The sequence below is a fragment of the Lissotriton vulgaris genome, chromosome 11, assembly GCF_964263255.1.
Source record: "Lissotriton vulgaris chromosome 11, aLisVul1.2, whole genome shotgun sequence".
Lineage (NCBI taxonomy): Eukaryota > Metazoa > Chordata > Amphibia > Caudata > Salamandridae > Lissotriton > Lissotriton vulgaris.
The window spans coordinates 836,804,549-836,832,450 of NC_141699.1; the positions used below are offsets into that span (position 1 = coordinate 836,804,549).

The following is a 27,902-nucleotide window of genomic DNA, read 5'->3' on the forward strand; positions in this document are numbered from 1 at the left end:
GAGTGGGACATTTGCGTTGAGAGTAGGGGGAGAGTAGTTGCTGATAGCCTGCCCTGCCTGATACAATGCTGGCTCCACCTCCTGCCAAGCGGCTGATGGCTCTGTGCCTGCCATGGACGGCCTAGCCCCACCTCCTGCCAGGAGGCCGATAGCTCTGCTCCTGCCAGTGTCAATGCTGGCCCCACCTCCTGCTGGGCGTCTGAGGACCCAGCCCTGCTCAGTGAATAGGCCAGGTGCTTCTGCCTGGCTCCACCCACAATAGACCCAGGATGTGGGGAATTCCCCTGCATGGACAAAGGGATCAAAGCCGAAAAGGGGTATAAGAGAAGGACCCCTGAACCAAGAATTTAGATCACTTCTGACAAGGAACCCTGTAACCAAGGACAAGAGGCCTGCTGATCTGAGGACTTGCCTACCCCTTCTGCCAGTGTGCTGTTTGCTGGGGGGAATCCTGCAGTGCTTCTTTATTTTTGCCAAGGAACCAGGAGAGAGGAACTGTGTGTGTACTCTCACGCTTGCTAAGAAAATCTCCAAGGACTGGAAGAGTGCCAGTCTCCGGCTGAAGTCACAGGGCCAAAAGACTTCATCTGCGTAAAGTGCTATTTTGCTGGAACCTGTGAATCCAGCACCTCTGAAAGAGCCAGCAACCTTGACGCCGACGGACGTCGCCGAATCCAGCTCGACGTAGTGGGTAACGGCCCCAGTGTCCTGCTTCCTCGACGACCGGCCGCCGGGCCTGACCGACGCCAGCAGCAACGCCAGTGAGTGGGAGTACGGCTCCAGCTCCAAGGGACCTCGTGTCTGCACCGCTGCTGATCGCATCGCCCTCGTGCCCTCTCGACGCCGTGAGCGCTGCTCACTCTGTGCAACCGCATCAACGACGACGCCTGCTGAGGCCTGATCGACACCGAAGACGCGACGCCGGATTGCTCGACGCCGCTGATCATCGTGTGCTTAATTTTCCAAAGGTACTGTGTTGTTGGGGGTCCGTGTGACTCCGGGCTCGAGGTAGCGCTCCTCGCGGTCGACGCCGAACCTTTGGATTAACTTTGCCTCGACGTCGTGTAGCCCCCGTGTGGGTTACCCTGTTGCTAAGAACTGTATTGCCAAGAAGAAGATTTGCTTGTGATACTAAAAGACTTTTGTGCTGAAGAAGAAACCACCTTTGAACTATCCTTTTTCCCTTCCCAGAGTATTTATTCAGATTGTGTACATTTTTGTCGTTATTTGGTCTTGTGCTAAGCCTTATATAAAAATACTTATTTTTATAATACTACTGTCGTGTCCATTTGTAGTGTATTCACTGTATTACTGTATGTGGTCATAAATGCTTAACACACAGCCTCTGAGATAAGCCTGTTCTGCTCTGCCAAGCTACCAAGGGGGTGAGCAGGGGTTATCGAAGGGTGTGATCCCCTTGCCCTGACTAGAAAAGGTGTGTCCCTATTTGTCAGAAGTGTATACCTCTGCCAACTAGAGACAGCTGGTTCTAACAATAACAATATATATAAAACACAAATGTTTAACAAGATCCTTCCACTACAGTTAAAAACATTAAAAACTACTTGATCAACCATAAAATTCATCATTCACAAATATTTCGATATTGTACTTGTCATGTTATAAGTAAGAGTTCATAGTTAAAAAGATATCTGTACAAGGTCATCTGAAAACAAAGGGTTGTAAAGGTAATTGTAGGAAGCTGGCTCTGTATATACTATCCCAAAAAGAAGTATAGTGTGCAGAGTCCAGTGGAACTCCAAAGGTAGGCAGATGAAAAAGTAGATAGCACCTTACATTCTATTTGTTAGTGTGGGCGAGCAGTAAGGCTTTATCAGCATCTATTGTACACACTCAGGCAAGAAATGATCTCCCACACTCAAAGACTGAACTCAGACCGAACAAAGCCAAGCCTGGTGCAGGTAAGTGAAATAATACTTGCAAAATGTTATGCAGTGATTTACAGTTGAATGCAGGTTCAAATGCAGTTGGTTAAATTTCAGGTAAGCCAACAGTTCACAATTACTTTTTAGTTATTTTACAGATTACTGTGCACCTTACTTTTTAGATTACTTTTAAAGTTATTTTTGCTAATCCGTGTGATATGCCTAGATATCACACTGAGACATTTGTTATGTTATGTTATAGGGGGGATTTCTATTGCGCTCAGCAACTCCGAGGAGTGTCTCGGCGCTTAGGATCCTCATCGGCAAGGGAATAGAGCGAGAGAAAGACACCTACTGATCAAAAAGCAAAGTTTTAAGATTTTTCCTAAAAGCCAGCAAATTGCCGTTGGTTCTGAGTGAAAGCGGAAGAGCGTTCCATAACTGCGGTGCGAGGCGTTTAAAAGAGCGTCCACCGCGCCGGGCAAAAGGTAAGTAATTCACTTTTAGTACATTTGCAGTTTTTCAATGTTTTATACAAACCAACTCCACATTTATTTGTGAGATGGTGTCATTCTGGGGTTAGAACTAGGGTTCCCCCAGGGTCAAGAATGCACACCCAGAACATCCTCTGCTGCACCAGGGCATCCGGGTACAGAGTGCTGAGGCCCAATGTTATCCAATGTGGATAGGAGGCCTCCGGTTGGTGGCTGCTCCCGAGCAGGCCACAAGGTCGTGAGAGCAAAACTCCTGGTGTTAGGCTCAGGGGTAAGGGGATCCGAGTTAGCCCAAAAAGTGCACCCACAGGAGCAGCTGGGTGCAGAGTGCTGTTTTGGTGTCTGGTTCCCTGTTGATTTCAATAGGGAGTATCCGGCTGCAACAAAGACTACAGGCTCTGGGATGAAGATCTGCTGGAGATGACTACCGGCTGGAGAGGTAAGTTAGGATGCTGGGACACAGTTGATTGGGCCACCCAAAGCCATGGGATATCAGGTGCAGGGATGTCTTTAGGTATCCGTTTTCTTAACTGCTCCAGTCGCGGTCAGGGGTATTCTCCAGAAAGGGGCTGTAGGCATCGATTGGAGATTCAAGGCAGGTCAGAGATTACCAGATCTCAGGTCAGGATCGCCAGGAGTATCTGGCCATGGGTGTCTGGTGCAGAGTGGTGCAGACTCGCAGATTTGGACGGAGCCAGATTCTGTGGGTGAGCAAATCCGGTGCTCACAGGAAACAATGCCTTAATTTCGGAAGGCAGGGCAGGATTCCGCTGGAGCAGGTTCAAGGTGCCGTCAGGCCAGTAGGGCTGTGGCCAAGTCAGTGGGCGTCCTCGTCTTAGTTCAGCACAACTTCTTCGGTCCTTCTTCTGGTCGGTTCTTGTCTGACGAGGCAAGGTTCAGATTTAGGGGCGTTACAGGTAGAGGTCTTGCCCATGGGTGGATACACCCCCTATTATTCCACCCTCCAGTGGGAGGGGGACATATGCCTCTCTCTGGTTGGCTGGGTCCCTCCATCTGCAAGATGCCATAAACTGAGGTGTGCTTCACCTCGCCTTTTCCACCTGTGTGGTGTGGTTGGCAGAGGTTGACACACCTCCCTTCCTCACTTGGTTTTCCCACCAATTCTCCCGCCCAAAGTGGGGGCCAGAGCCAGTGGGGGACAGTTGTTGGAAGCAGCTAATGGCTGGGGGTAGCTTACAAAGGCAGCAAGCCTTTGAAGCTTCCTCTTTGTGGACCCTTCCCATACTGGAGGAGGAGGTTTGGCACCTCGTCCCAGGATGTGCATCGTTCCAGACCCCCGAGAGCAGCAGGCTCTCGACCTAGAGGTCCAGAAACGTGTCTGGTGGTAGCAGCTGGCGAGCAGCCACTCAGCCAGGACAGTATTTAGGTTGTTTTTCAGAGGGCATCTCTAAGATGCCTTCTGAGTGCATTTTTCATTAAATCCCACACTGGCATCAGTGTGGGTTTAATGTGCTGAGAAGTATGATCTTAAGCTTCCCAGTTTTCATTAAAGCCATTATGGTGCTGTGAAGTTTGTATTGACAAGCTCCCAGCACCTTATACTCCTAATGGCATTGCTGCACTTGGTGTCTAAGAACTAGTTTAGACACTGTAGGGGTACAGGGCTCATGCACCTGTACCCTAACCACTGGTATAGTGCACCCAGATAGAGGGGTGGCTGACCTATACCAGGGCAGTGGGTATTAGGCATGGCACACAAGGATGTATGCCATGTCGCCTCTTCTCTTTGTTCTGCACCACAATACGCAGCCTGCAATGGCAGTGTGTATGTGTAAAAGTACAGGGCCTCTAAAGGTGGCCTTAGAAACCTTCCCTTGCCACAGTGCCCTTGGTACCTATGGTACCATTTACAAGGGACTGACCTGTGGCCATAGAGTGCCGATTGGGTTTGGTTTCACTGCAGTTTAGGGAAAGAACATAGGCCCTGGGTATCTGGTTGGCTAACTCACAGTGCATCAACAGTTTAGCACAAAGTGGGGGCAACCATGGAAAAAGAGGGCACTTTCTTACAGTCATGCTGGACAGGCTCGGCTTATTTTCATAGCCCTTGACTGTACTCGTAGGTTCTGGTACTTGGAGCTCCTGATTCTCCGCATACGCTTTTGCAAACTCTTTGCAAGATCCTCCTGTCCCATCAGCAGGGAAAACCCCTCCTGCTGAATCTGTACAGTCTGTTTTCATGCCTGGAGTTTGAACTGAATCAACTGAGATTTTTTTAATCTTTCAACCGAAGTGGGGGGTGTCAATTTGGCTGCTTTCCAACCATCCACAAGGTCTGTTTCTTTGGCTGTTGTCTATATTTGTCACCTTTTTTAAATTAAATTTTTATTTTGAGTACTCATCTCACCAAAGACATTAGCAGATTCAACAAGCCGACTTCATTTGTTACTGGGCGCCCCTCGGCTAACTGCGTCCGTCTAGGCCTGCCTAGCCTTCCTTACGTTTTGAGGTATGGTGTAATCATAGGACTTGGGAGCAAGACCAGTATTTAGCCATTTATCAGAGGCAAACACCGACCCCATCTTAACAATGGGAGCCAAGTATTTAGTGCGTTTTCCTTTCTGCCGTCTTGTTCTAAGCATGCCATGTTAAAGGTGACTTTGAGCCAGTCTTCCCTCCCCGGTGGAGTTATAGCCTTCCATCTTATGCAGATCTCCCTCCTCGCCAAAAGCACCAGATATAACAGCAAGCCCATTTGGATCTGTGAGAGCACCCCACTGGTGGAGTCGTTCTTACTAAAAATCACCAAGTGCAGATCTATCTATATGTTGGTTTCAAAATATTTGTCACCTTGTGTATAAGAAGCAGTTTGATCTCTACAGACGAAGCTGCCTGATGTCCTTCTGTTTGTTTTCTCTTTGGCCAGGCTAGGTTTTAGTTGTGGGCACTTTTAAAGGCACCTTAATCGCCTCTGGTCATTTCTTTGTTTGCCTAATCAGCCCAGCTTGTTAAAGCCACGCATTGTAAAGCCTTTTTATTTTTAACTTGGTCCTTCTATTTCTAATGTGTGCTTCCCTTGACTGACCCTCTGCACAGTTATCCCCGGAGGCTTTGATGCAAAGACCATGTTTCTTATTGCCATCATTTCTGGTAATGCCTGCAGCTCACTGACTCGATGTGCAGACCAGCTTCTGCATATCACTCTATATCATAACCAACTGGTGCTTAGGACACGTGCATCTTTTCTTTTGAAGTTAGTGTGACCCTCTTTGGCTGTTCGGGGAAGGACCAAGACTTGATTTGCACATGCCTAGTGTTTAATTTGAGGTGGCATGGTTGGCAAAAACTTAAGGACTGCAGCCCCAAATGATTGCCAGTGACTGAGACTGATTCAAAGATTCACTCCACCACTTTGTTGTATTCAACCTTTTTATGTAGCAATCAATTTTGCTCCTGATGTCCTTTTCGCCACCATATTCCTCTGAGGAGGAGAGGCTACACCTGGTTGCTCCTGAATGGACCCTTAGTTTCTACATTGATTGGACTAAGGGGTAACAGATGGGCAAGTAGCTATTTTTCTCAATTGCTGGTTCGAAGAAAGTAAAGGCGATCCAGAAACAGACCTTCTTGCCATAGGCTGTTCTTTGCATAAAGTTACACTTTGGCTAGAAACGATTCTCCCAAGGGTCATTGGTCCTATTGCATCTGGGTGAAGGCTGCTTCAGCAGCCCTGACTTTGGGTGCCTGTTTGTACAGATGCCAAGGTGCCATGTGGGCATTCGTCCATAATTTTGCCATGCATTACTGTATTGAATCACGTTTTACAGGAAGGTCTATTTTGCCCTTTCGGTCCTTGTAGGAAAGTAGGATCTGCTTCTTATACTTACCCCCACTTTTTGCTTGATGTTACACTGTTTTGACAAGTCTGACTGGGATCCTGTTAATCAGGACCCCAGTATATCTTCCTTTTCCCTAAAATGTTATGCCATGTACTTGGGTACACTCAAGATTGGATACTGAGGTACCCTTGTCAGTCCCTAGTATATGATACACATGTACCCAGGGCATAGGTACCCCAGAGACCTCCCCTGGGTTGAAGCATGTATTATGCCACCCATGGGAGCTCATGCAAAATGGAGCTACAGACCTGCCATTGCAGCCTGTGTAAGATGGTGCATACTCAACTTACTTGAGATAGCGATTTACTATATCTTTAGTACACTACATTTAAAACCTATCAGTCCCCCGTCTAGCTGGCCTTTACAATCCGGAAGGCAGGGTGCTGGGTTTTACGTGAGAGGGTGCCACTGCATGGGCAGAGCACCCTGCAGCTTCGGAGACCATCCTCCCGGGTTATCGGTGATGCAGCCAGACATATAGGTATAGGTGCATTATATGTTTGCGTAAAATGCTATCTCCAAACGGCTGCACTAAAACTTGTTGTGTTTGTTATCAAACCCCTTGAAATCATACCTTCACACTCAATCGGGGAGGTAGGACTCCACCCTTCAGAAGTGAGCTTCGTGGAGTCCCAAAATGGTTGCTCCCGACCAGAGGCAGATTTCTGCCCTCCTACTGCTGAGCCAAGCTTGATCAGGGGAAGGCAGCACAATAGGCATCCTTTCACAGGGAGATGTGACCACCACCCAGACAGGATTTAGTGTATTGGGGCTGGGTGGGTGCACTTTCAAAGTGCCTGAAAGTCTGCATCTGGGGCACACTTGGTGTCCCTGTGCATAGTCCAGTTCAAGCCAGTCCTGGGAGCTGTTGGCTCCCACTCTGGTGCGAAACTGGACAAAGGGCATGGAAGTAATCTCCCCACTGTCCTGACCCTCCCCTGGGAGGGTCCCCTGAATGTCCAACCCTCTCCTGTTGGTACAAATGGTTTTACCTGACTGTAGGACCCTAAATTTGACGTGGACAAGATTTTGAACAAGAAACCACTGACCTTCGATAGTCTGGACACTCTGCACTTTGACCGGGCCTGACTTAGTCTCCCTCACCGTCCAAAGCATTGTCTGTGCCTGTGCACCATACAGGCTCCTTGTAGGACCTGTGGAGCATCAAGGACAACTGAAGTATCTACCATGGGGTGAAGGAGTCACTCCCCTGCATTCACAGGCACTGTAACACAACTGACCGGTCTGCTGACCCTGAGCTCTTGCGGACTCTGAAGGCTCCAGCAACATGGGAGGTGGGTCCCTATGTTCCTTGAGATAGAGTTGCCCTCTCATTAAGTCTGAGGCCAGTACCCCTTGTGGGCACTGCATAACCTGAAACCCTGTTCACTGCATACTTTTGCAAGTGCATATGCTTGTTGGCATTCCCCAACTAAGTGCATTGGGCTATCGATAGCTTCAACCTCTGCGCACATTTAGTACAAAGGACTTTGACCTACTCGCACTCTGTGCCCTGCAAGTTGTTACTTTGTGAAACTGCTAGAGGTCCCCTCAGGACTCCTGTGCCTCCGGCCTGTGGGTCCATTTGAGAGACAACACAGCTTTTCTTGGGCTCCCCTGGTTGCTCGAGGCCTGCCCTGACTCCACTTGCTGTAGTGAGTTCACTGGTCCTTGTTGGTCCAGACCGTAACCTTTTTTGACCTTCTTCATGGGCTGCCGCTACCAAGGCTTGTTGGTGCTCCCGCCGGACACCGACCCCTCTGCACTAAACATTTTTCGTGGGGCAGCTCGTATCCGGCTCCTGGTTGTCCTCAACGTCTCCTGGTCCCTGCAGCTGTAGAGTCCAGGCCTCCATCATCACACCTGAAGCACCCAACATCCTTGGGCATTAGTCTACTGAGCCCCTGGTCATTCCTGAGTGATCCAGACTCTGTCCCCTCTGCTTTTAGGTTCCTTCCATTAAGAATCAACCTGTGGGTTCCACCGGACACTTTTCTTCTTTCCAGCAGTGGCATTTCTTTGAAGACTCCCATTGAGATCAATACCACTTCAGCCCTATGCGGCTTCCCTGGGATAGGTAACTCTGGTACTGCAGTATACACGGGTGGGGTGTCTCTCCAACCTGCTAGGTTCCCAAGGTTTTTTCGTAATCCACTGGGAAGGGTCCTTAAACTTTAAAACTGCAACGGTGACTCCCCCATTCAATTGTACGTAGCATGCAGTCGTGATCACACACTGCACCAGTCATCCATTGGGTCCCTATTTACTCACCCTGGGTGGATCCTAGGGGTCCCAGCGATTCTACCTCCTCTAGACACTGTCTGGACTCGAATTGTGGTTCTTACACCAATATTTTAGTATATGGTTTGGTCTCCCCCTGGAGCCCACTGTGTATTAGTGCTACTTACGATTGTTTCTGTGCTACAGTATTGTATGCATTGTTTATCTGCGTGTAGCAGATACTGAGAGGTATTTAAGGTGTGTTCTAATAATAAATACATACTTTTATCACCACTGTGCGTTTCACCTTTCATTTAACCAATATAATAAAGTTGCATTCTGGTAAAACAAGCCGCTTAACATTCTTTCAAAACTAAGCCTGAAGGCTTCTCTCCACAGCTACCACTTGGATAGCTTTCTAATGTTATCTTTGACCTCTTAAATCACCATAAGGGTTGTTTGGACTGGTGCAAGGTGCCCACTTTGATTAGTGGACATCATATACCAGCCAACTTCTCACAGTCCTGCAGGGCTTCCTGGTGTAAAGTCCACTCCTCATAGCCACCTCCTTCAGGGGGAATGTTTAGTATTGATTCACAGGATGAGGAAACTGCCGTAGAAGTAGCCAGCATAAGAACAAGTTACTTACCCTTGGTGGATACTCTAACCACAAACAACGTTCACTACACACACACTCTCTAGCTCTTCTCTCTCGCTCTTCCACGTTCTGTATAGGGGACTTTCAGAATCAGTAAGGTGCCAGATTAGGTGGCATACATTGTCAATACTCTCAATTAGTCAGTCATGCCATTTCTATCCTGAGCCTTGTTCCTCCCACTTCCCTTTACTGTTGATCCCTTTGTGAGGGCAGTCCCTTTTGAGGCGCTTTATCTCTCAAAGACTGCATTTTCTTGGAAGTCAGGGCAGTCACTTCTTTGTTTTCTTGAAGTATTTATCAGAGAGACTACTATTATTTAGGGTTGCTTAGAACTATCTCTGCACTGACTTCAGTATTGCTAGTCCGTTTGTTGGCACGGTCCCCATTGGGGGTGACTTTTGTTACTCTTGAATTTGTAAGCCCCTGGGACATTAGTGCAAAGGAAGGGGGCAATGAGTGGTAGTTTATAACGTTGTGAAAACACTTCCACATGTAGCACCTTGTGATGTTTTACCAGTCTCCATCAAGAAATGCATAGTCCTAATTCTGGGTTATCTAACTGATGCATCTTATGAGTTATACAAAAAGAAATCTCGTCTTGCTTATTAAGGCAACACCATATTACAGTATTTACAGTCTCTATTAATTGTCTGAGTGAGTTTTGCAGGTCGAGTTGGACCTGCTGTTACCTGTTATACATATAGTCTCAAATACCCATAGACCTCGAACACCTCTTGCAGTATGTTACTAATAACTTTGTCTTGTCCGTTTCTTCCTGGGTGAGGTATGTATTCTGCTAATGCTAGCCATGTGTTCTCCTGTAACATCAATGAAATCCTCTATAAACAGGACAGTGGTCCCTAGACAAGGTAATGATGTCAGATCAATATAGGCTAAATGGACACTATATTCTTAGTCCAGCCGGACAGATTTATTTTGTAATAAACAAATTTTAGAAACCTTTATAAAAAGTGTTAACAGCAGGACACCAGCCGATGTCAACTGAGACACTAACAAGGAAAAACAGACAAGGCAACTTAACAGTCTGTGTAGTAAATTCACAGTCAGACAATATTATAAACACACTATTGCTGGAATCAATATACACATTTCAACTGCATATAGTGTGGTTCAGTCGACGACGTTTCGAACCTATGATTAATACAGGTTCATCCTCAGGACAATAAATATATGCCTTTTCACTTTTAAGAATTGTAACAAGGTATGAATTCGCTTGTTCAACCCCTGTGGGGATGGCGCCAAGGGGTCGCTGTCCTAGGGGTGTGGGAGCTACCAGATATGGCAAAAATAATGGCTCCGTGATAAGGGAAGTGCTGTTGAGTACAGTCAGGGTGAATCTATTGCTCCATTGTGGGACCGTATTATCGGCCTCTGACTGTACTCAACAGCACTTCCCTTATCACGGAGCCATTATTTTTGCCATATCTGGTAGCTCCCACACCCCTAGGACAGCGACCCCTTGGCGCCATCCCCACAGGGGTTGAACAAGCGAATTCATACCTTGTTACAATTCTTAAAAGTGAAAAGGCATATATTTATTGTCCTGAGGATGAACCTGTATTAATCATAGGTTCGAAACGTCGTCGACTGAACCACACTATATGCAGTTGAAATGTGTATATTGATTCCAGCAATAGTGTGTTTATAATATTGTCTGACTGTGAATTTACTACACAGACTGTTAAGTTGCCTTGTCTGTTTTTCCTTGTTAGTGTCTCAGTTGACATCGGCTGGTGTCCTGCTGTTAACACTTTTTATAAAGGTTTCTAAAATTTGTTTATTACAAAATAAATCTGTCCGGCTGGACTAAGAATATAGTGTCTATTTAGCCTATATTGATCTGACATCATTACCTTGTCTAGGGACCACTGTCCTGTTTATAGATATAATCACCCTAAGGTCCCTAGCATATTGCTTCCTTGGGTTCCCTTGTAAATTATAAATGATATGTAGTGCAATCGCTTGATTGCAAGGGCGAGCACCCCTATTTTCCCGTAAGCGGGTCCCTTCCCTTGTTCGTCTGGGAGACTCAACTTTCCCCATCTCTTGTGTATACTAGTTTAGGGCATGTCTGACCATACACCACTGTACACTGAAGACTATATCAATAAATTGTGTGAAGGTCCATCTTTACTAACTGACATTGTTGATACACCAGCTGCACAGAGCACTAACCTTGGTGATCAATTAGAAAAAACTAAAAAGAAAGTAGTTAGGCTTGAATTGATGAAACTTTTGCTTACAGCCTATCTTAAAGCCAACATTATTCCACTGGGACTTCAAATTCGCAATGTTCCTGGCGTATTCACGGACAACCCTAAATATCTAAACGGGTTCAGTTATATCAGCACAACGGCATCAAGACATTGGATGGTGCTAGGTGTAGATATCGCATCGGAGGAACTAAAAAAGTTAGAATCTGAGATTCTTGATTTAGAGAAATTGATTAATGAAAAGGGTACAGTCGCTGACTGCAAAATACTTCTTGAAAAGGTTGGCAAAACTGTTGAGGAATTTCAGAGGATTGAGCAAAATAAGAAATCTATCAAAGTAAAAAAAGATATTAAAAATTACTCACAAGAACGTACTTATCCATACCTTGTTAAAGATTTTTATACAAACAAGGCCTATAGTGGTTACAATCAGAACCAAAATCAAAGACCGTGGGGACGCTATAATAAGCGCCAGACATTGGTTGGCTTCTCTGATACTTCAGCGGAGTCATCAGATAGTTCTGATCAGGGCGAAACTCCAGGGCCTTCCAATAGGACTCCTTTATTACCCCGAGGCCAACAAGAACCAGCCAAGAGGGGGAAGGGCAAAGAACCACAACGATGGCCCTACCCACCAGGCGAGCGGAACACTCGCCGCCAGCACTATCAGTGGTAACTATAAACAGTCCCGGGGTTAACAACATAATTGATGTAACTGATCCATTGACGATCGTGAATACATTACCAATCTTTAACCTTACGGATCATCTTTTATCAAGCAATGAAATCTCTATATTGAGCAAGGGGCTTTCCTTTGTGCCAACTGTTCGTCCCAATTTTCAGGAGATCCAAACTGAAATGCTAAGATTTTTTCGCAAATTAAGATTGCATGCTTATTTTACATTGAATCCCAGTCCTTCTGTCCTCTTCAATACGCCTTTTAGACCTCCATCAACTTTTTCTCCGTCAGCTAGTATGGTTCCTTCAGAAATTTTAACCTTTGAAAAGTTGGTTTTGAAAGATATTTCGGCAATTGAAGACCGCAGACTTTATGTTCCCTTCAATATCACAATGGATGAGAAGAATGCCATAGCCAGTCTAAAAACCAATTCCAATTTGGTTATTAAACCGGCTGATAAAGGCGGTGGGATTGTCGTGCAAAACATTGATTCTTATAGAAATGAAGTTCTCCGCCAACTAAATAACTGGGAACACTACTGCAGACTGCCAAAAAATCCTACTAAGGAAATTCAACAACTTATAACTGAGGTGACAAATGATGGGCTCTCACTTGGCTTTCTTAGTCGCAATGAACATCAGTTTCTGAATAAAAAGAACCCCAGAATACCAGTAATTTATACCTTACCGAAAATCCATAAGGACACCACTCGACCACCAGGACGGCCAATAGTATCGGGCTGTGGCTCGGTTTTGGAGCCCCTTGGTCTATATGTGAATTACTTTATTAAAGAATTTGTGCCTGTCACTGAATGTTACATTCGTGACAGTATGCACATGATAAATATGATTGAAGACCTTCCATATGATCCCGCGTCTGGAGTACTATGTACTCTCGACGTGGAATCATTATATACAAATATTCCTCAGATTGATTCCATCTTGGTCATTCAACAAATCCTTGACCAAAGACCTAGGCCACATCAAGTTCCTACACTTTTTGTTTTACAGTTACTTGAAATCTGTCTAACAAAAAACTTTTTTTGCTTTGATGAACAATATTATGGCCAGATTAAAGGTACTTCGATGGGCGCGGTTTTCGCCCCAAATTTGGCGATTCTGTATATGGACCATCTTGAATGTGGACGTATTTTGACTTCGACTAACCCCTTCCATAGTGGCATAGCCCTATGGAAGAGGTATATCGATGATATTTTCCTAATCTGGCAGGAATCAGAAACTTTGCTTGAACAGTTTTTACATTGGCTAAACAGCAATTGTAGTGGGCTTACATACACCCTAGCCACTAGCCATGTATCTATTCCCTTCTTGGACCTTAACATCCAGTCCTATGAAGGTCGCCTTATTACAGGACTATATCGTAAACCCACAGAGCGGAATACTCTTTTGAGTTATCAGAGCCATCACCCCAGAGCCTTACGTGACTCTCTTCCATATTCACAGTTCCTGCGGTTACGCAGGAACTGCTATATGAAAGATGACTATTTTCGTGAGGCAACTCATCTGAGTTCCAAACTAAAAATGAGGGGTTATCCACATAGACTCATTCGGAGTTCACTGAAACGAGCTTGGTACTGCCCAAGGGACACCTTACTTGAGCCAAAAGCGAAGATTACAGAAAATCGTCTGGTATGCGTAACTACTTTCTGCCCGGCATCAAATCTCATTACCAAAAGTGTCAAGAAACACTGGCCTGTTGTAAATGCTGGAGTACTTACTGTAGACAGACCCTTATTTGCTTTTAAAAAATCGAAAAATATTAAGGATCATCTAGTGAGGGCTGCTTTACCGTCCACCAAGAGTACTGACACCTTGAATGATCTATGGGGTCTGCCTCGGGCAATTGGTCATGCCAAATGTGGTAATTGCTCTATGTGCGCTACCACTATTGAAGGCAAGGAATTTAATTTTGAGGATGTAAAGTTTAAACGTAGATACCTCACTAATTGCAACAGCGTGAATGTTATATATGCTATCTTGTGTCCATGTTCAAAAATCTATATAGGTCAGACGACCCAAAAAGTACGACTAAGGATGTGTCAACACAGAAGTCGAATTCGCTGTAGGACACCGAACGCACCATTAGTTGACCATTTCGGTGCAATGGCCCACACAGAACTGGATTTCAAATGGACTGTGATCACTCAAATCAAGATACCTCCAAGAGGTGCCAATTTGCAACAGCTTCTAAATAAAGAAGAGCTTCATTGGATACTCAAAACTAAGAGCATACAGAATGGGCTCAACCGAGCCGAGGATTGGACTTCTTTGCTTTGAACTCTGTAATTGAACTTTGTTAATTGAGCCTACCGTGTTTTGCAAGTTTATATTGTGCTGTACTTTTTATTCTGTGTGGATGAATTATTGATTGATTGGTCTTTTGACAGCCTTTCCTTTTTAAGAACTAAACATAGTCTGTTGCCATGTTCCTCAAAAATTATTAGTCATCTGGGTTAACTAAATGACAAATGTTTTCACCCTGCTAATATAATCGTGTGCTAATATAAACATTTCGATCTGATTTTGTAACGTTTAATACATCCAATCACCCTCAAACGTAGGCTGACTAGTATTTAATGACCGCGCATGCAAAATGAATTAGCTTGACCCTTATAAAAAACAATTTGTAACATAACGCTGTTAAAGTGCGCTTTGCATACGGTGCCGGCGCTTTGTTTACCTAACATAGGAACTTGTTTATGCCCACATCTAACCTGATTGGTCTACGTAAGTTCACAACCGATAGGTTGTATGGCCCCACATGAGTTAGATGCACACTTCCTCACTGTCCTAAGATGGCCGCCGAATACCGTTCGATGATTGGTCCTCCTTGGACCACGTGATCGCGGGGATTGTATTTCTGTATTGCTCTGGGAACATGCCGGCAGGGTGAATCTATCCTCCGTTGTGGGACCGTATTATCGGCCTCTGACTGTACTCAACAGGTAAGAGCCCACATTTTGGGCTTTTTGAATAGTTCCAAGAACCTTTCGCTTTAAAATCCGACAGCGCTGGGTTAGTAACCTTACGTATTTTCCTTGCAGCACTTCCCTTATCACGGAGCCATTATTTTTGCCATATCTGGTAAGCCTATCCTATGTTATCTGGCTTTAGAAAGGCACAGGGTTAATATCTATAATTACAACTCCTTCACCCCTCCATGTAGGTAGCTCCCACACCCCTAGGAAAGCGACCCCTTGGCGCCATCCCCACAGGTAAAGATCATCATTATTAAGGTCTGATGAGGTGAGGTGACGGGTCACCGATTTTTCATCGTCAAGCTGGCTAGCTCTACTCCCAGATCACACTGTGGCTTTATGGACAGTAAATAATCAGTTGCACTAATTATAATTACATAAGTGCACTTAGGCAACACGGTATTGGCATCTTAATCGTAACCACCCATGCACGAACACGTATTAGGATCATGTCATGTACCACTATTGGCCGTAAATCAGGGTTCACTCTGGTGATTTTAACATTGGCAACTGGAATATGGAAAAGGCGGTAAATATGAATAAGTGTGTATGGACAATCTTTTTCAATGCCCTAATCTATGTTATTGTTTGTTTTCTTTTCTTTCTCCTATTTGACTTTTATGTTGTATTGTTATACATGTTTTGGCAATTATTGTTCTAATTAGTATGAATTTATGTACATGTCATAAAAAAATGTGCTTGATATATCTGACATGACAGTATAAATACATTTATCCTTTTGAAACTAAAAATTGGTGTGGTTTCACTAATTACATACAAGTTGTATAGTTTAAACAATTTTGATGGTCGTATTGATTCAGCATCCATATTTTGGAAACGCAACAGTGCGTAGAGGGCAAGCGGTCCAGCTTGATTATTCTTTCATGTTTAATTTCAGTTCGAGACACCCCCTCCACAGATGTAAAAAATACTGAGTCCCCCTTACCAGCTTCAGAAACTGCTGACCCCTCCACTGTAGCAGTTAGACAAGAATACCGTAGCTGACCTTGTAATTCTTCCTTACAGCAGGGCGTTTTCTCTCTTTTACGCCGAAGGTTCACCGCGTTTACTGAGCCCCGAATAGGGGGGACCAGGCTTCGCAGCTTTCTACTACTCCTCAGCTCCAGCGCGGCAGACAAAATCCTCAACCTGGGCTCTGAGCAGACCTTCCGCTCTTGAGTCAGGAGGGGGGCGGACAGCTGCTCCCAGCACGAGGGGGAAAACACTCCTGTGATCGCCTTAAAATTTTTGTAGTCAGTCAAAGAATTTTGTAAAATTTGACCTCCAGAAGACAGCTCACAGAGGTTACACGGTTGACAGAAGAGGCAAACCTACTCGAGTTAGCAGGGGCATCTCGAGAAGCAGACATGGAAATTTCTTTAACTACAGGCTTGATCGAAGAGGCAAATCTAATCGAATCAGCAGGGGCGTCTGGGGGGTGCAGACATGGAAATTTCTCCTGCTCCTGCTCTAGTCGATACAGAGTCACTAGCGGCCTTTCCTGAGTCTCCGATGACGGCCGCGTCTTTTTTGGGAATGTTCTCTGCCCTTACTTTGGAGATAAGGAAAGGTTTTGCTGAATCTTCTGCCAACCAAGCTGAGATTAGAAAGTATTGCGAAACCTTGGACAATAAAATTGAAGGGTTCACAATAAGAACTGGGTGCTTGAAGAGACAGTAGCATCACACTCTATCTATTTGGATCAGGCGAAAATTGACATGCAGAAGCTTGCAAGGGAAGATTTGGCTCTCAGCGAGAGGATGGAAACCCTCAAAAATAATGCAAGACGGGGGAACATTCGTATCCTTAACGTACCTGAAGGATCGGAGGGGTCAGACATCAAGCAGTATATCATCGCTCTACTTAAAGACTCCCTATGTTTAAAACATTCACTTGAAGAATTGTCTGCTGACATTCAAAGAATTCATAGGGATCCCTTTAGACGAAATCCCCAGAGAACTAAACCTCGCAAAATTTTAGTCAATTTTCATACTTATGTATTGAAAGAGCAGATCCTTAATATGGCCCTGAAACAGAAGGCATTGGCTGGGAAGGGGTTTACTTTTCTCATAAGATCAGACCTCTCTAGAGTCACACTCGAAAAACAGTGGGAATTTGGGAGGCACCTGGATGCCTTTAGGAGATTAGGTGCAACAGCTCAGCTCGTGTTCCCGGTGGCTCTTGAAGTTATGCATAACAACAAGATGTTCAACATCCGGTCTGTGCAAGCTGCCGATGAATTATTAATGGAGTAGGGCAAAGGGAGTACATAAGGCATACATCTATCAGATTTCCTTAATCATATTTCCTACCTACTATTTACTTACTAAATCTTGTTGTAGGTTCTTCACCTGCCTCTTTTGGCATCATGTGGAGTTTAATATGCTCATAGTATAGGCTTCTTCTGTCTTTTTTTGCCTTTTTTTCTGCCCTTTATATCCTCTTACCAATATATAGCGGGAGGTCTATTTTGCTGGGAGTTCACGGAGGGGCACTATCTACTGGACATTGTTCCGGTTAGATGCTGCAAGGGTTTTTCACGGGGAGGAGTGAGGGGAGGGATGGGCACTTTGGGGGGGTAGGTGGAGGGGGGTGGCAAAAATATAAAAATGTCCTCAATAACCTAAATAGTAATATAAGGAATGGTAACAGGCATATTTTGAGTAAAGAAGTGATGGATGATAACGTACAACTGTCGCTTTTACCACAGTATTCTTGATCTTCCTGGATGAGGGATGACTAGCATGAGGTTTATCTCCTGGAATGTCAACGGCCTCCGCACCAAGCCCCGAGCGAACAGAAGTTTGCAATACTTGCGTGACTTGGATGTGCAGGTAGTGGTGTTGCAGGAGACCCATTTGACTCATAGTGAAATGCTCGCCCTCATCAGGAAGAATCGGTGAATTGACTTTGCCGTTTCTACCACTCAAACATCGCATATCAGGGGTGTATCGCTTACTTTTAAAAAAGGTGCTAAGGCCAGGTTGGTCTCACAAGCTGTGGATCCTTGTGGCAGATGGGCCATTGCATCAATTATTATAGCAGGGTCTCAAATTACAGTTGTGGGCTACTATGGTCCGAACCAGGACGATCCTTCAGTTCTGGAGTCGGTTTTTTCGCAGTTGCTCTCCTTCTCAGGCCCCACAATATTGGCCGGGGACTTTAACAATGTGCTGGATCCTGTCTTGGACAGATCTCCTAATAGTCGCTCCCTTGTTATGTCTAAAACTAGATCTTTCCTACTGGATGCTATGAGGCAGTATGGGTACGTGGATGTTTGGCGACGTGGATGTTTGACGACAGAGGTCTGCCCAACAACTAGGGGTCTCTTTTCGTAATTTTAAATATCATCACCAGTCAAGGATTGACTTTATCTTAATTAGTCAGAGACTTGTAGATTCTGTTAAATCCATCGACTATCTCCCGTCTCATCTTTCAGATCATTCTGCGGTTGAGATGGAATTGGGCCTCTATACTAAGAAGCCTCCCAGTATGTGGTCCTTTGATCGTTCTTTCCTTTCCAATCCTGAGGATATTCTATATTTAAAATTGGAGATCCATAATTTTTTTTATATTTAACAGCTCCGCCTCAAATTAGAATTATTTGGGACTCATCTAAGGCTACCTTGAGGGGGCTCATGACGGGCAAGGTTGCCTATCGTAGGAAGCAATACAGGGAGGAGATTTCTTCCATTGAAGCAGACATTGCCTGGATTCAACAGGACATAGACACTAACTGCACAGCTTCAGGGTCTACTTTAGATCCTCTTCAGAATCAACTGTTGTTCTTAAAAGGTAGCCTTGCTTTGGTCTTAAATCTCAGAGTCCAACAAAGATGGGAGGCCAGCAAGTTGGCACATTTCGAATATAGTGAGGGTGCTGGGAAATTACTAGCATGGAAGACCAAAGTAGATCAGGTTTGCAATAATATAGCGACTAGAACAGTAGGAAATAACATCTTTTCGTCTGATGAGGAATTCAGGAGGGTTTTCAGGGAGTTCTTCCAAAATATATATGAAGAGGATAAGGTAATTACACCCGAGTCTGTTGCAGGCTGGTTGAGTAACATTGTTCTTCCCTCTTTTTCCTCTGAGCAGTCTCAATATTTGGACAGCATTATCACGGAGGATGAGGTGAGATCAGCCATCAGGTAGGGTAAGAGGGGGAAGGCGTCCGGACCCGACGGGTTGCCGGCTGAGTTATACAGAGCCTTGGAGTCAGAAATTGTTCCCTTCCTCACTATCCTTTTCAATCAAATTCTTCTTGAAGGACTGCCACCTCTGGCGTCGTGGGACAATGCCTCTATTACCCTTATTTTAAAACCTGGTAAACCTAAGGAGGCCTGTGGATCGTATAGGCCTATTTCTATACTAAATGTGGATTATAAAATCTTCACCACAGTTTTATCTACTAGGTTGGCCTCGATTGCCCCTTTGGTTCTTCATTCCGATCAGAAGGGCTTCCTGAAAGGAAGACAACTCTATCAACTGACTTATGATTTAAGTGGCGCAATGGATATGGCAATAACCAGCAATCTCCCGTTGGCCGCTCTCACGCTGGATGCAACCAAGGCCTTCGACAGAGTTAACTGGCTGTACCTGTCGGAGGCCTTGGCCAAATTCGGCGTGGGCAAGGGGTTTCGTAGGGCGATAAGCCTGCTGTATAATAATCCATCTGCGCACCTCCTAGTCAATGGATACCTGTCGGACCCTTTCTTTATCTCTAGGGGGACCCGGCAGGGTGCCCGCTCTCCCCCTTGCTTTTCGACTTTTACATCGGACCCTTTGCGCAACAACTAAGGGAGGAGGGGACCATCAAACCCTTTTCCTATCAGGGTTGGATGAGAAAGGTAGCATTATATGCCGATGATGTGCTCATTTTGACATCAGAGGTTACCACCGCACTTCCGGCTATCTTGAGATTGGCTCATATATTCGGACAAATGTCGGGATATGAGATCAATGCAGCCAAGACTGAAATGCTGATATGGAATGATGATGTCTCTGTAACAGAGTTTCAGGCAGGCACCTCAATGCGGTACTTGGGCTTGACGATTGTGAAGGACATTAACAAACTTGTCCAGGTTAACTTATCAGCAGTTGTCAAAGAATGCCGTAAGCTTCTCCAATCGTGGTCGCATCTGCCTCTTTAATTATTCTTATTTAACACTATTCCTTTAGATTTTGATTAAACTGTTTTAGCCAAGTTTCAGTCCAATGTTTCATCTTTTATCTGGAATAACCATCTTCCAAGAATTGCATGGAAAAAGCTACGACGGCGAAGGGATAGGGGGGGCCTGGCGGCTCCAGACCTGAAAATCTATGCATGGGCCTTCCAATTATCCCATTCCCGAATGTTGCTGAAAGTGCCCTCAGCCTCTGGGGTGGGCTCAATGTTTGCAGCTATGTTGGATGGGGAAAGAGTCAATCGTTCGGGCTTTCTTTTTAAATTTGGAAATCCCAAGTTTAAAAAAAAAAAATCAAACTAAAGACTCTTCAAGGTCTCGCAAGAACATGGGCCGAGGTTATGAAATCTATAAAACAAAATTACCTCTGTGAAAAAACACAGTTGTGGGGATTACCTGAAAGCCCCGCTTGGCTTGGAGACAGTCTAGCTGTTCCTTCGAGAGAGGCAGCCCTGGAAGTTTGGGGAGACCTCTTTAATGAGGGGGATCTACTCTTGTGGGAACATCTGCAGGTCAAGATCGGCCCCAACTTTTCACGATTTAAATATCTGCAAATGGCTAGCTGGACTCAAGCTTATAAAACTTCTTCCGCCAACAGGAATAAGTTCAGACTTGGAGGATACAGTCCATTGGTATCTAACTTGGTAAACCTGGGTCCAGCTAAAAAAAAAGTATCCAAGTGGTATAATCTCATACTGGATGAGTCTGATGGCGACTTCGTTCTGCTGGAGTCGCTGTGGGGCTCTTTACTAATGGACCACAATCTACAAGATCTTTGGTTGGCTTCATTTGAACTTTTGTGGAACATTGTTAAGCCCTCTTGGTTACGCAGGAATCACATCTTTACCCTGCATAGGGCATACTATTTCCCTCTTAAGCTGTCTAAATTTTCTGACGGAGATTCAGTGTGTTGTGCTAAATGTGGGCTTGTTGCTGCATCAGATGCACATATGTTTTTTGAATGCCCTCACTTAGCCACATTTTGGGAGGAGGTTGGCAACTCCCTCACAGCATCATTGGGAACATCCGTCACTATAGATTTATCTCTTGTGATATTTGGCGTCCTAGAGGGTGTACAGAGTTCAGCCAAAAGCTTAGTATTTTATGCAATCCTGTTAGCAAGAAGGGAGATCTGCAGGAAATGGCAGGACTCTTCACCTCCTACCTTCAGAGAATGGCAAATTTCAGTCCTGCAGAACTCACGCACTGATCTGGCTAGGTCAGGCAATCCGAGCAAAAGGGCCTTTTGGCATTTATTATCATGGGTCTATTGATTTAACCAGGTTTTTTTTTTCCCCGGGTCCAATGATTTATCTCCTATGGTGCCTCTGATGCTTGCACCTTGGAACAGCCGCTACCCGGTCTTAGCCCGGTCCGATTTGGCTGTCACTTACACTAAGGTTTGCCGTAGATGGGTAAATCGTGGATCTTGTGCCTCCCTGGAATGCAGACTACAGCTGAGGGATGGATGGCCCCCCACTATGCTTGTGTCCCTTCCAGTTTATCTGATAAACTGTGACAGCTGATCTCTGTTAACTCCTTTTGGCATTAGGTCTACATGGTGGTTATGAGGCCAAAAAAAAACAAGAGACTTTAAGAAAACTTCATTTTTATTTATCTTATTGCTCTTTTTTTATGGAATATCTTCAAAGTACAAGAGTAACAGACACACACAGGCCCTCTGATTTGTATATAGACCTTCCCTCATTGTCTGTTTATTGATTCAGTTTTATTTTTATATTTTTACCTTTAAGACAAAGTTGAGAGAAAACGCACTTATGTGGAATTGCTGAACTTAATTAGACCAAATAGAAAAGTCCTAATTTGGGGAACCAAATGAAAAAACATTCCCATAACCTTTCAGAGAAGTCTGTCCTAGGTGAAGCTACAATCAGGACTTATTAGCTAAAACCATTGAATATGCATGTTTTAGACTATGTAAAATAAGTAGAAAAGCACCTCCACTTCAACATTTATGCAACTACAAAACTGTATAGTGAGAAACTCCTGAGAAGATGGTAAACCATGGAGAATTTGTTGATGTACCCATTCTTATTGCTATCTCACAAAAGTTATAATTTATTTTTGTGATCTAGAAAATGACATTTGTACAAACATTAGTATTGTCTTTAACTGGAGATCATGAGTATAACTTAAGGAATGGGAAAATGTATCCTATCTATACAGCCTGTATGAGCACTCCGGTCTCTGTGAGGAATGCCATTTTTTGGACCCCCAAAACCTGATAAAAAAGGTTTACTAATTGGAAATACTAGGTCTCTTTCCTCTCGCTATTCTTTCTCAAACTTTTTTTCTTGATCTCTCGGGTTACTCGGACTGATCTCTCTTTAATGTCTTACCTTCTGTCTGTCTCTGGGACTCCTTTTCTCAGCCCCATTCTTCTACTTTGGCTTCCATTCTTGCTGATATATGCATTTCAGTGAATGCAATTCAGAGAGGGCCTGACTGCTGCAGTTGTATTGTTTTTGATAATTGCATCAGGCCAGACTGTGTTTCATCAGATTGAGAGGATTGGCATCCTTGTGGTTGGCTACAACACCTGTGCAAGCCAGCTCATGGGATGTTGTTGGGACTAAATGTAGGCTCTAAGGATGTGCTTCCTAAGAATTATTCTGAGAAAAGCCTGAGCAAATTTTCAGTAAATGCATAATTAGGCTTCATTCTTCCCAAATAGTCTGTAATTCGTCATGGTCAAGCATTCTAACTTAATTTATGTTTTATTCTATTTTTACAGCTGACTTTGGCTTTTGTGCTCAGATCACTCCAGAGCAGAGTAAGCGGAGTACTATGGTGGGAACCCCATACTGGATGGCACCTGAAGTTGTGACGCGGAAGGCCTATGGCCCCAAGGTAGACATCTGGTCTTTGGGAATCATGGCCATCGAGATGGTGGAAGGCGAACCACCATACCTTAATGAGAACCCTCTCAGGGTAAGTGTTCCATTAGTATATGATGTCCTCCATGTGACTGATAGTCTTTTTTAAAGCATAACATGTTGATGAGTTGTATCCTTTGAATAGAGTGTTTCCAATATGCCATCAGCCTCCTACATTATGACACTTTTCAAGCAGAAATCACGTGGCAGCAAAAATGAAAATAAATACAATTCTGCTGTGCCAAATACTTTTCTGACGTCTGCTGTGGGAGTGTCTTTGATAAAGCATTTGTATTTACATTGTATTATGCCTGAAGGGAAGATTTTATTATCCTGTTTTCTTCATGATGGATGTATGAGCTATTCCTTACAGCTTGTTGATGTAAATTGTAGGTGTGATATGTAATAACATCAAACTAATGAGACTCTCCAGCCTACTATTCCAAGTTCCTTTCTTGGCCTTCCTAAATAGTTTTAAGAGATTTTTGTTTAGGGTCTGGTCTCATCATTTAGTTGTGTTTTAATCTGTAACTGATTCTCAAGTTTAATATATTTACACTAACTGAGGTCCGTGTCTCCAAGCAGTTTTATTTTTGTAAGCATACAAGAATGGAATTTTACCTAATGTCCCTGTAAGCATACTATTTTTCAACAGATTTTGTTACATATATTCCCTTTAAACTTCAGCTGCCCACTCCCAGACTTGATGTTTTTACAACATTTGGTAGCGGAGATTTTGAAAGTGCGAACATGATTTGTGAAGAAATAGCGCCATATCAGAAAAGGTGTCAATAGTTAAAAACTAAGTAATGTTTAAACTTTATTGAAACAATTTCACAGCAATGGTGCTGATACTTCTGTTTCTTTTTCTAGATGCAGCACTCACACTGCTAAAAGAAGGAAGTGGAAATATATAACACTCAAACCACATTCAGATAAAGTAACTCATGCATTATATAGCAATTCATATCTCAGCTGGTGCCCCTGCACCAGCTGATTTCCTTATCGTCCGATTCCTCTTTTAATAAATAATTTAAATTCTCCAGTTTTGGATCTTTCTGAAATTCCAATGCTTGAACAATTCCCTGTCGTCGAAGTGCGAGTCCCTTAGGACCATAGTAAAGCAGTATGTAATGGCATAATAGGCTACAGCAATGCAAAGTCAGTTTTATTGCCTATCTTTGTTCTTTTTAAAACCGGACCAAACTTGAACTATAACCAATCATGCAACAGCACCCTCTAGAACACTCCCAACAGAAGCTGAATTTCTATCACACATCGTGGTAGGATGTCTTCCTGAGCTTTGCTCAGTTCTTTCCTGTATATAGCAACTTTTTCTGCAACAATGTCGGAGACTTCTAAGAAGGGCCTCTTCAGATCCTGCAAGTCCTATGAGAAGAAAAGGCTACATGTGGATGATCCATACATTGGCTGTCTTTGTTTCCTCTGCCCTCAACATCTGGCAAAGGAGTGCAATATTTGTTGCACTTTCTCCTTAAAACCAGGGGGAAGGCTACTTCTGTGACTACTGAAGACTAAATCTAAGAAATCCACCAATTCTGAGCAGGACAGCTATTCGTCTGTGGAGACCCCACAAAAGGTCAAGATCCTCCAATGATTGGGCTTCTGAGGAGAACAGAAAGGCCTTAAAAGTACATCATAAAAAACCTGTGAGAAAGGAGAAGCTCAAACGCATTTCCACGAGGGAGGCTCCTCTCAACCTTCTATTCAGTTTGTGAAGACTGCAGACTGTAGAGATCTTCCTTCTCTGAACTGTCGAGGAAATAAAATAGTCTTGGAACACAGTCGAAACTGGGAATGACTGACGGCAGCAGTCACCAAAGTAGAGTCTACTAAGCCATCGTCCACATGAACTTCAACAAGAGCAGCCTTTAATGAACCCATTTTGACGACAAAGGTGATATCATCCACTAAGTCACTGTCGATGACCGAGTTATCCCTTACCACACCAACATCAACAGGGACTTTCGATAGCTTAACCGCCGCAGACCGCTTTAACAAGGGAATTCTTGCCAGCAACGACTGAGTTCACATTCATGTCGATGGGACCGATGACGATGATAAAAATTACCAAAATAATGAAGACTGCTCTAAGGCCTGAAGTGAACTCTTCTAGCAAGGTCTCACCTTTGCCACCAAGTCACTTATTGCACTTGGAAGAGTCGGACAGTGATGGTCCTTCAGAGATCCAGGTGAAATACCATGAGGAAGATGATGACTATGAGAAGTGTTACGTTCCCCAACCTAGACCTAAGTAGCAAAACGACCTTTTACCTAAATTTGTCCTACCTTGCTCTGTACTACTGAAGGGGCTTCAAACCACACCATTTCCCTACCATCCAAGGGCTGCGCATGCTCCACGGCTTCTGCATGGTTGATGGTGCGGCACCCATAGACATCGTGGATCGGTTAGCCAGCTGTCTGGTCAGTCCATCACCAGCAATCAACATGCTGAGGTCACACCTGACTCCCCCAGACACTCCCTTTCATCTGAGCTGTCCTGGACACAGTGCTGTTTCAGGCCTAACATTATGAGCGGGGAGTCCAGGAGGTTCAGGCTATGATACCGATGTTTCGGCCTCTATTCTGGGTTTCCATGAGACTGACTGTGGCTGCTGGGCCTCATAGCCACCTGCGTCCTGCTTGTGATACATGCTTGCTGGCATATGTGGGCGCTGGAGTGGGACCCGACGTTCCAGTGGGCGCAGCATCAGGGAAAACTCTCCGACATGTTCCTGATCTTGAGGGACCTTCTAAAGATCTGCAGTTGTGGTTAACAATTGCAATTGGGTCAAGGGCAAAACCCTCTCCCTTCCCCAACCAGTTCTCACAGTGACTGATAAGTCACTCCTGGGATGGGGCAGCCATCTGGGAGAGATGGAGATCTGAGGGCTCTGGTCTCTGGCCAAAACTGGAGTCCACATCAACCTGCTGGAACTCTGTGCGATCCAACTGGCATTGAAGGCCCTTCTACCCTCCATCAAAGTAAGGCTGGTACAAGTGTTCACGGACAACACCACATTCATGTGGTACTGCAACAAACAGGGTGGGGTGGTGTTGTTAACCCTTTGTCAAGAGGCCCTACACCTCTGGACATGTCTGGAACAGCAGGGTATATCCCTGGTGGTTCAACACCTGTCGGGCTCTCTAAATGCGAGGTCAGACTAACTTAGCTGCTGATGGCCAGTGGATCATAAATGGTGTCTCCATTTGGAGGTGGCGCAAGGTTTCTTTCAGCAGTGGGGAGATCCTAAATTAGATCGGTTTACCTCCGTGTAACACGCAATGTCAGCAGTTTTGCACGCTGGAGTTTCCATGGCGGATATCACTCAGATACTCTTTTCTGCTCAGCTGGAGCTCAGGCTTCTTGTATGCCTTTCTGCCATACTACCCAGTGTTTTCAAGAAGATCGGCAACAACCGGGCCCCAGGCATCCTTGTGGCTCTGGACTGGACTTTGGGAGCCAGGTATTCCGAGCTATTAAACATGGCCATGGATCCTGCGATCAGGCTGTCTCTTCGGGAGGATCTTATGTCGTAGCAGCACGGGAGTGTTCTCCACCCGAAACTGTCCACTCTCCACCTTTTTGCGATAAGTTTGAGCGGCAACAGTTGACAGCCTTCGACCTTCCCCCTAAAGTCTGTAATGTCATCTTGGCAGCTAGGCATCCCTCCGCCTAGTCGATGTACGCCTGCTGTTGGACATACATTGTTGCATGATGTGCCGGAAAAGACGTTGATCCCCTCTCTGCCTCCCCCCGCCTTTCCAAAGTTTTAGTATTCATTCTTTCCCTCAGCAGGGCTCTGCTTTGGGCACTGTTATTGGGTATATATTTGCTCTTTCTGCCCTTTTGCGTCAGCCTGGGCAGCCCTAATTGTTCAAGTTCCCTATTAGACATAGGTTCTTAAAAGGTCTTGCCCATCTCTTCCCTCCTTCACCATGTATTATTCCCTAGTGAGACCATAATCTGGGTTTTACCTTTTGAATGTGTGCTCCTTTCGAGTTTCTCCATAATTGTACCCTCCGGCTTCTAAAAATCAAAACAGTCTTTCTTGTGGGATTACATCTGCCTGCAGAGTGAGTGAGCTGCAGCCCTTGTCATTCAAGCCGCTTTACCTCTGTCTCTCTCTGGGCAAACTGGTGCTTCGCACGAGGGCATCCTTTTTACCGAAAGTGGTCACCCCATTCCATGTAGGCTAATCTCCCAAACTCCCAGAGGTTTACATGGACTATTGAACTCTTTCAAGCAGTATTGGGACCAAAAGGGGCTGGAAATAAACGTTAAAAAACCCAAATACATGGCTTTAGATCCGCACAAATCTCAAACGATGAACCTGGCATTGAATGGACAAAAATTAGAAGCCGTACAGTGTTTTATCTATTTAGGAGTTTCCATTGACTGCAAATTTACATGGAAAACTCAAGTAGAAAAGAGCAAACTGATGCTGTCCCAGAATGTAATTCCAATTAAACTAGTAGCACCCGCCTTGGAATTATTTAAATTCAAAACTCAGTCTGCTGCCCTATATGGGGCAGAAATTTGGGGACCTTTGTCAAAAAATCCTTTCTCAACCATTGAGAACAATTTTTTGAGAAATTTAGTGAAGATGCCTCAAGGCACCCCCCTTAGTTCCATTGATGTTGGATTTGGACATCAAGCGTACTGACCATCATGTCATATTACGGCCCTTAGCTTATTGGGTAAGGTGATGGTGTACCCCAGAAGTTGAAGACTATAGGAACAATCTAAAAGAAATAATGATTTTGGAT

The 27,902-nt window shown here is 44.6% G+C and overlaps 1 protein-coding gene across 3 annotated transcripts in view; it reads left to right on the plus strand.

Annotated features, from left to right (window-relative positions):
- The window catches only part of PAK2 (p21 (RAC1) activated kinase 2), a 1,025,622-nt gene that overhangs the window by 980,931 nt on the left and 16,789 nt on the right, over positions 1-27,902 (plus strand). For all 3 annotated transcript variants that reach the window (XM_086943970.1, XM_086943969.1, XM_086943968.1), the window contains exon 13: positions 22,970-23,166. In XM_086943970.1, coding sequence (XP_086800096.1) covers positions 22,970-23,166 — 197 coding nt within the window. The remainder of the gene's footprint in view (positions 1-22,969; positions 23,167-27,902) is intronic.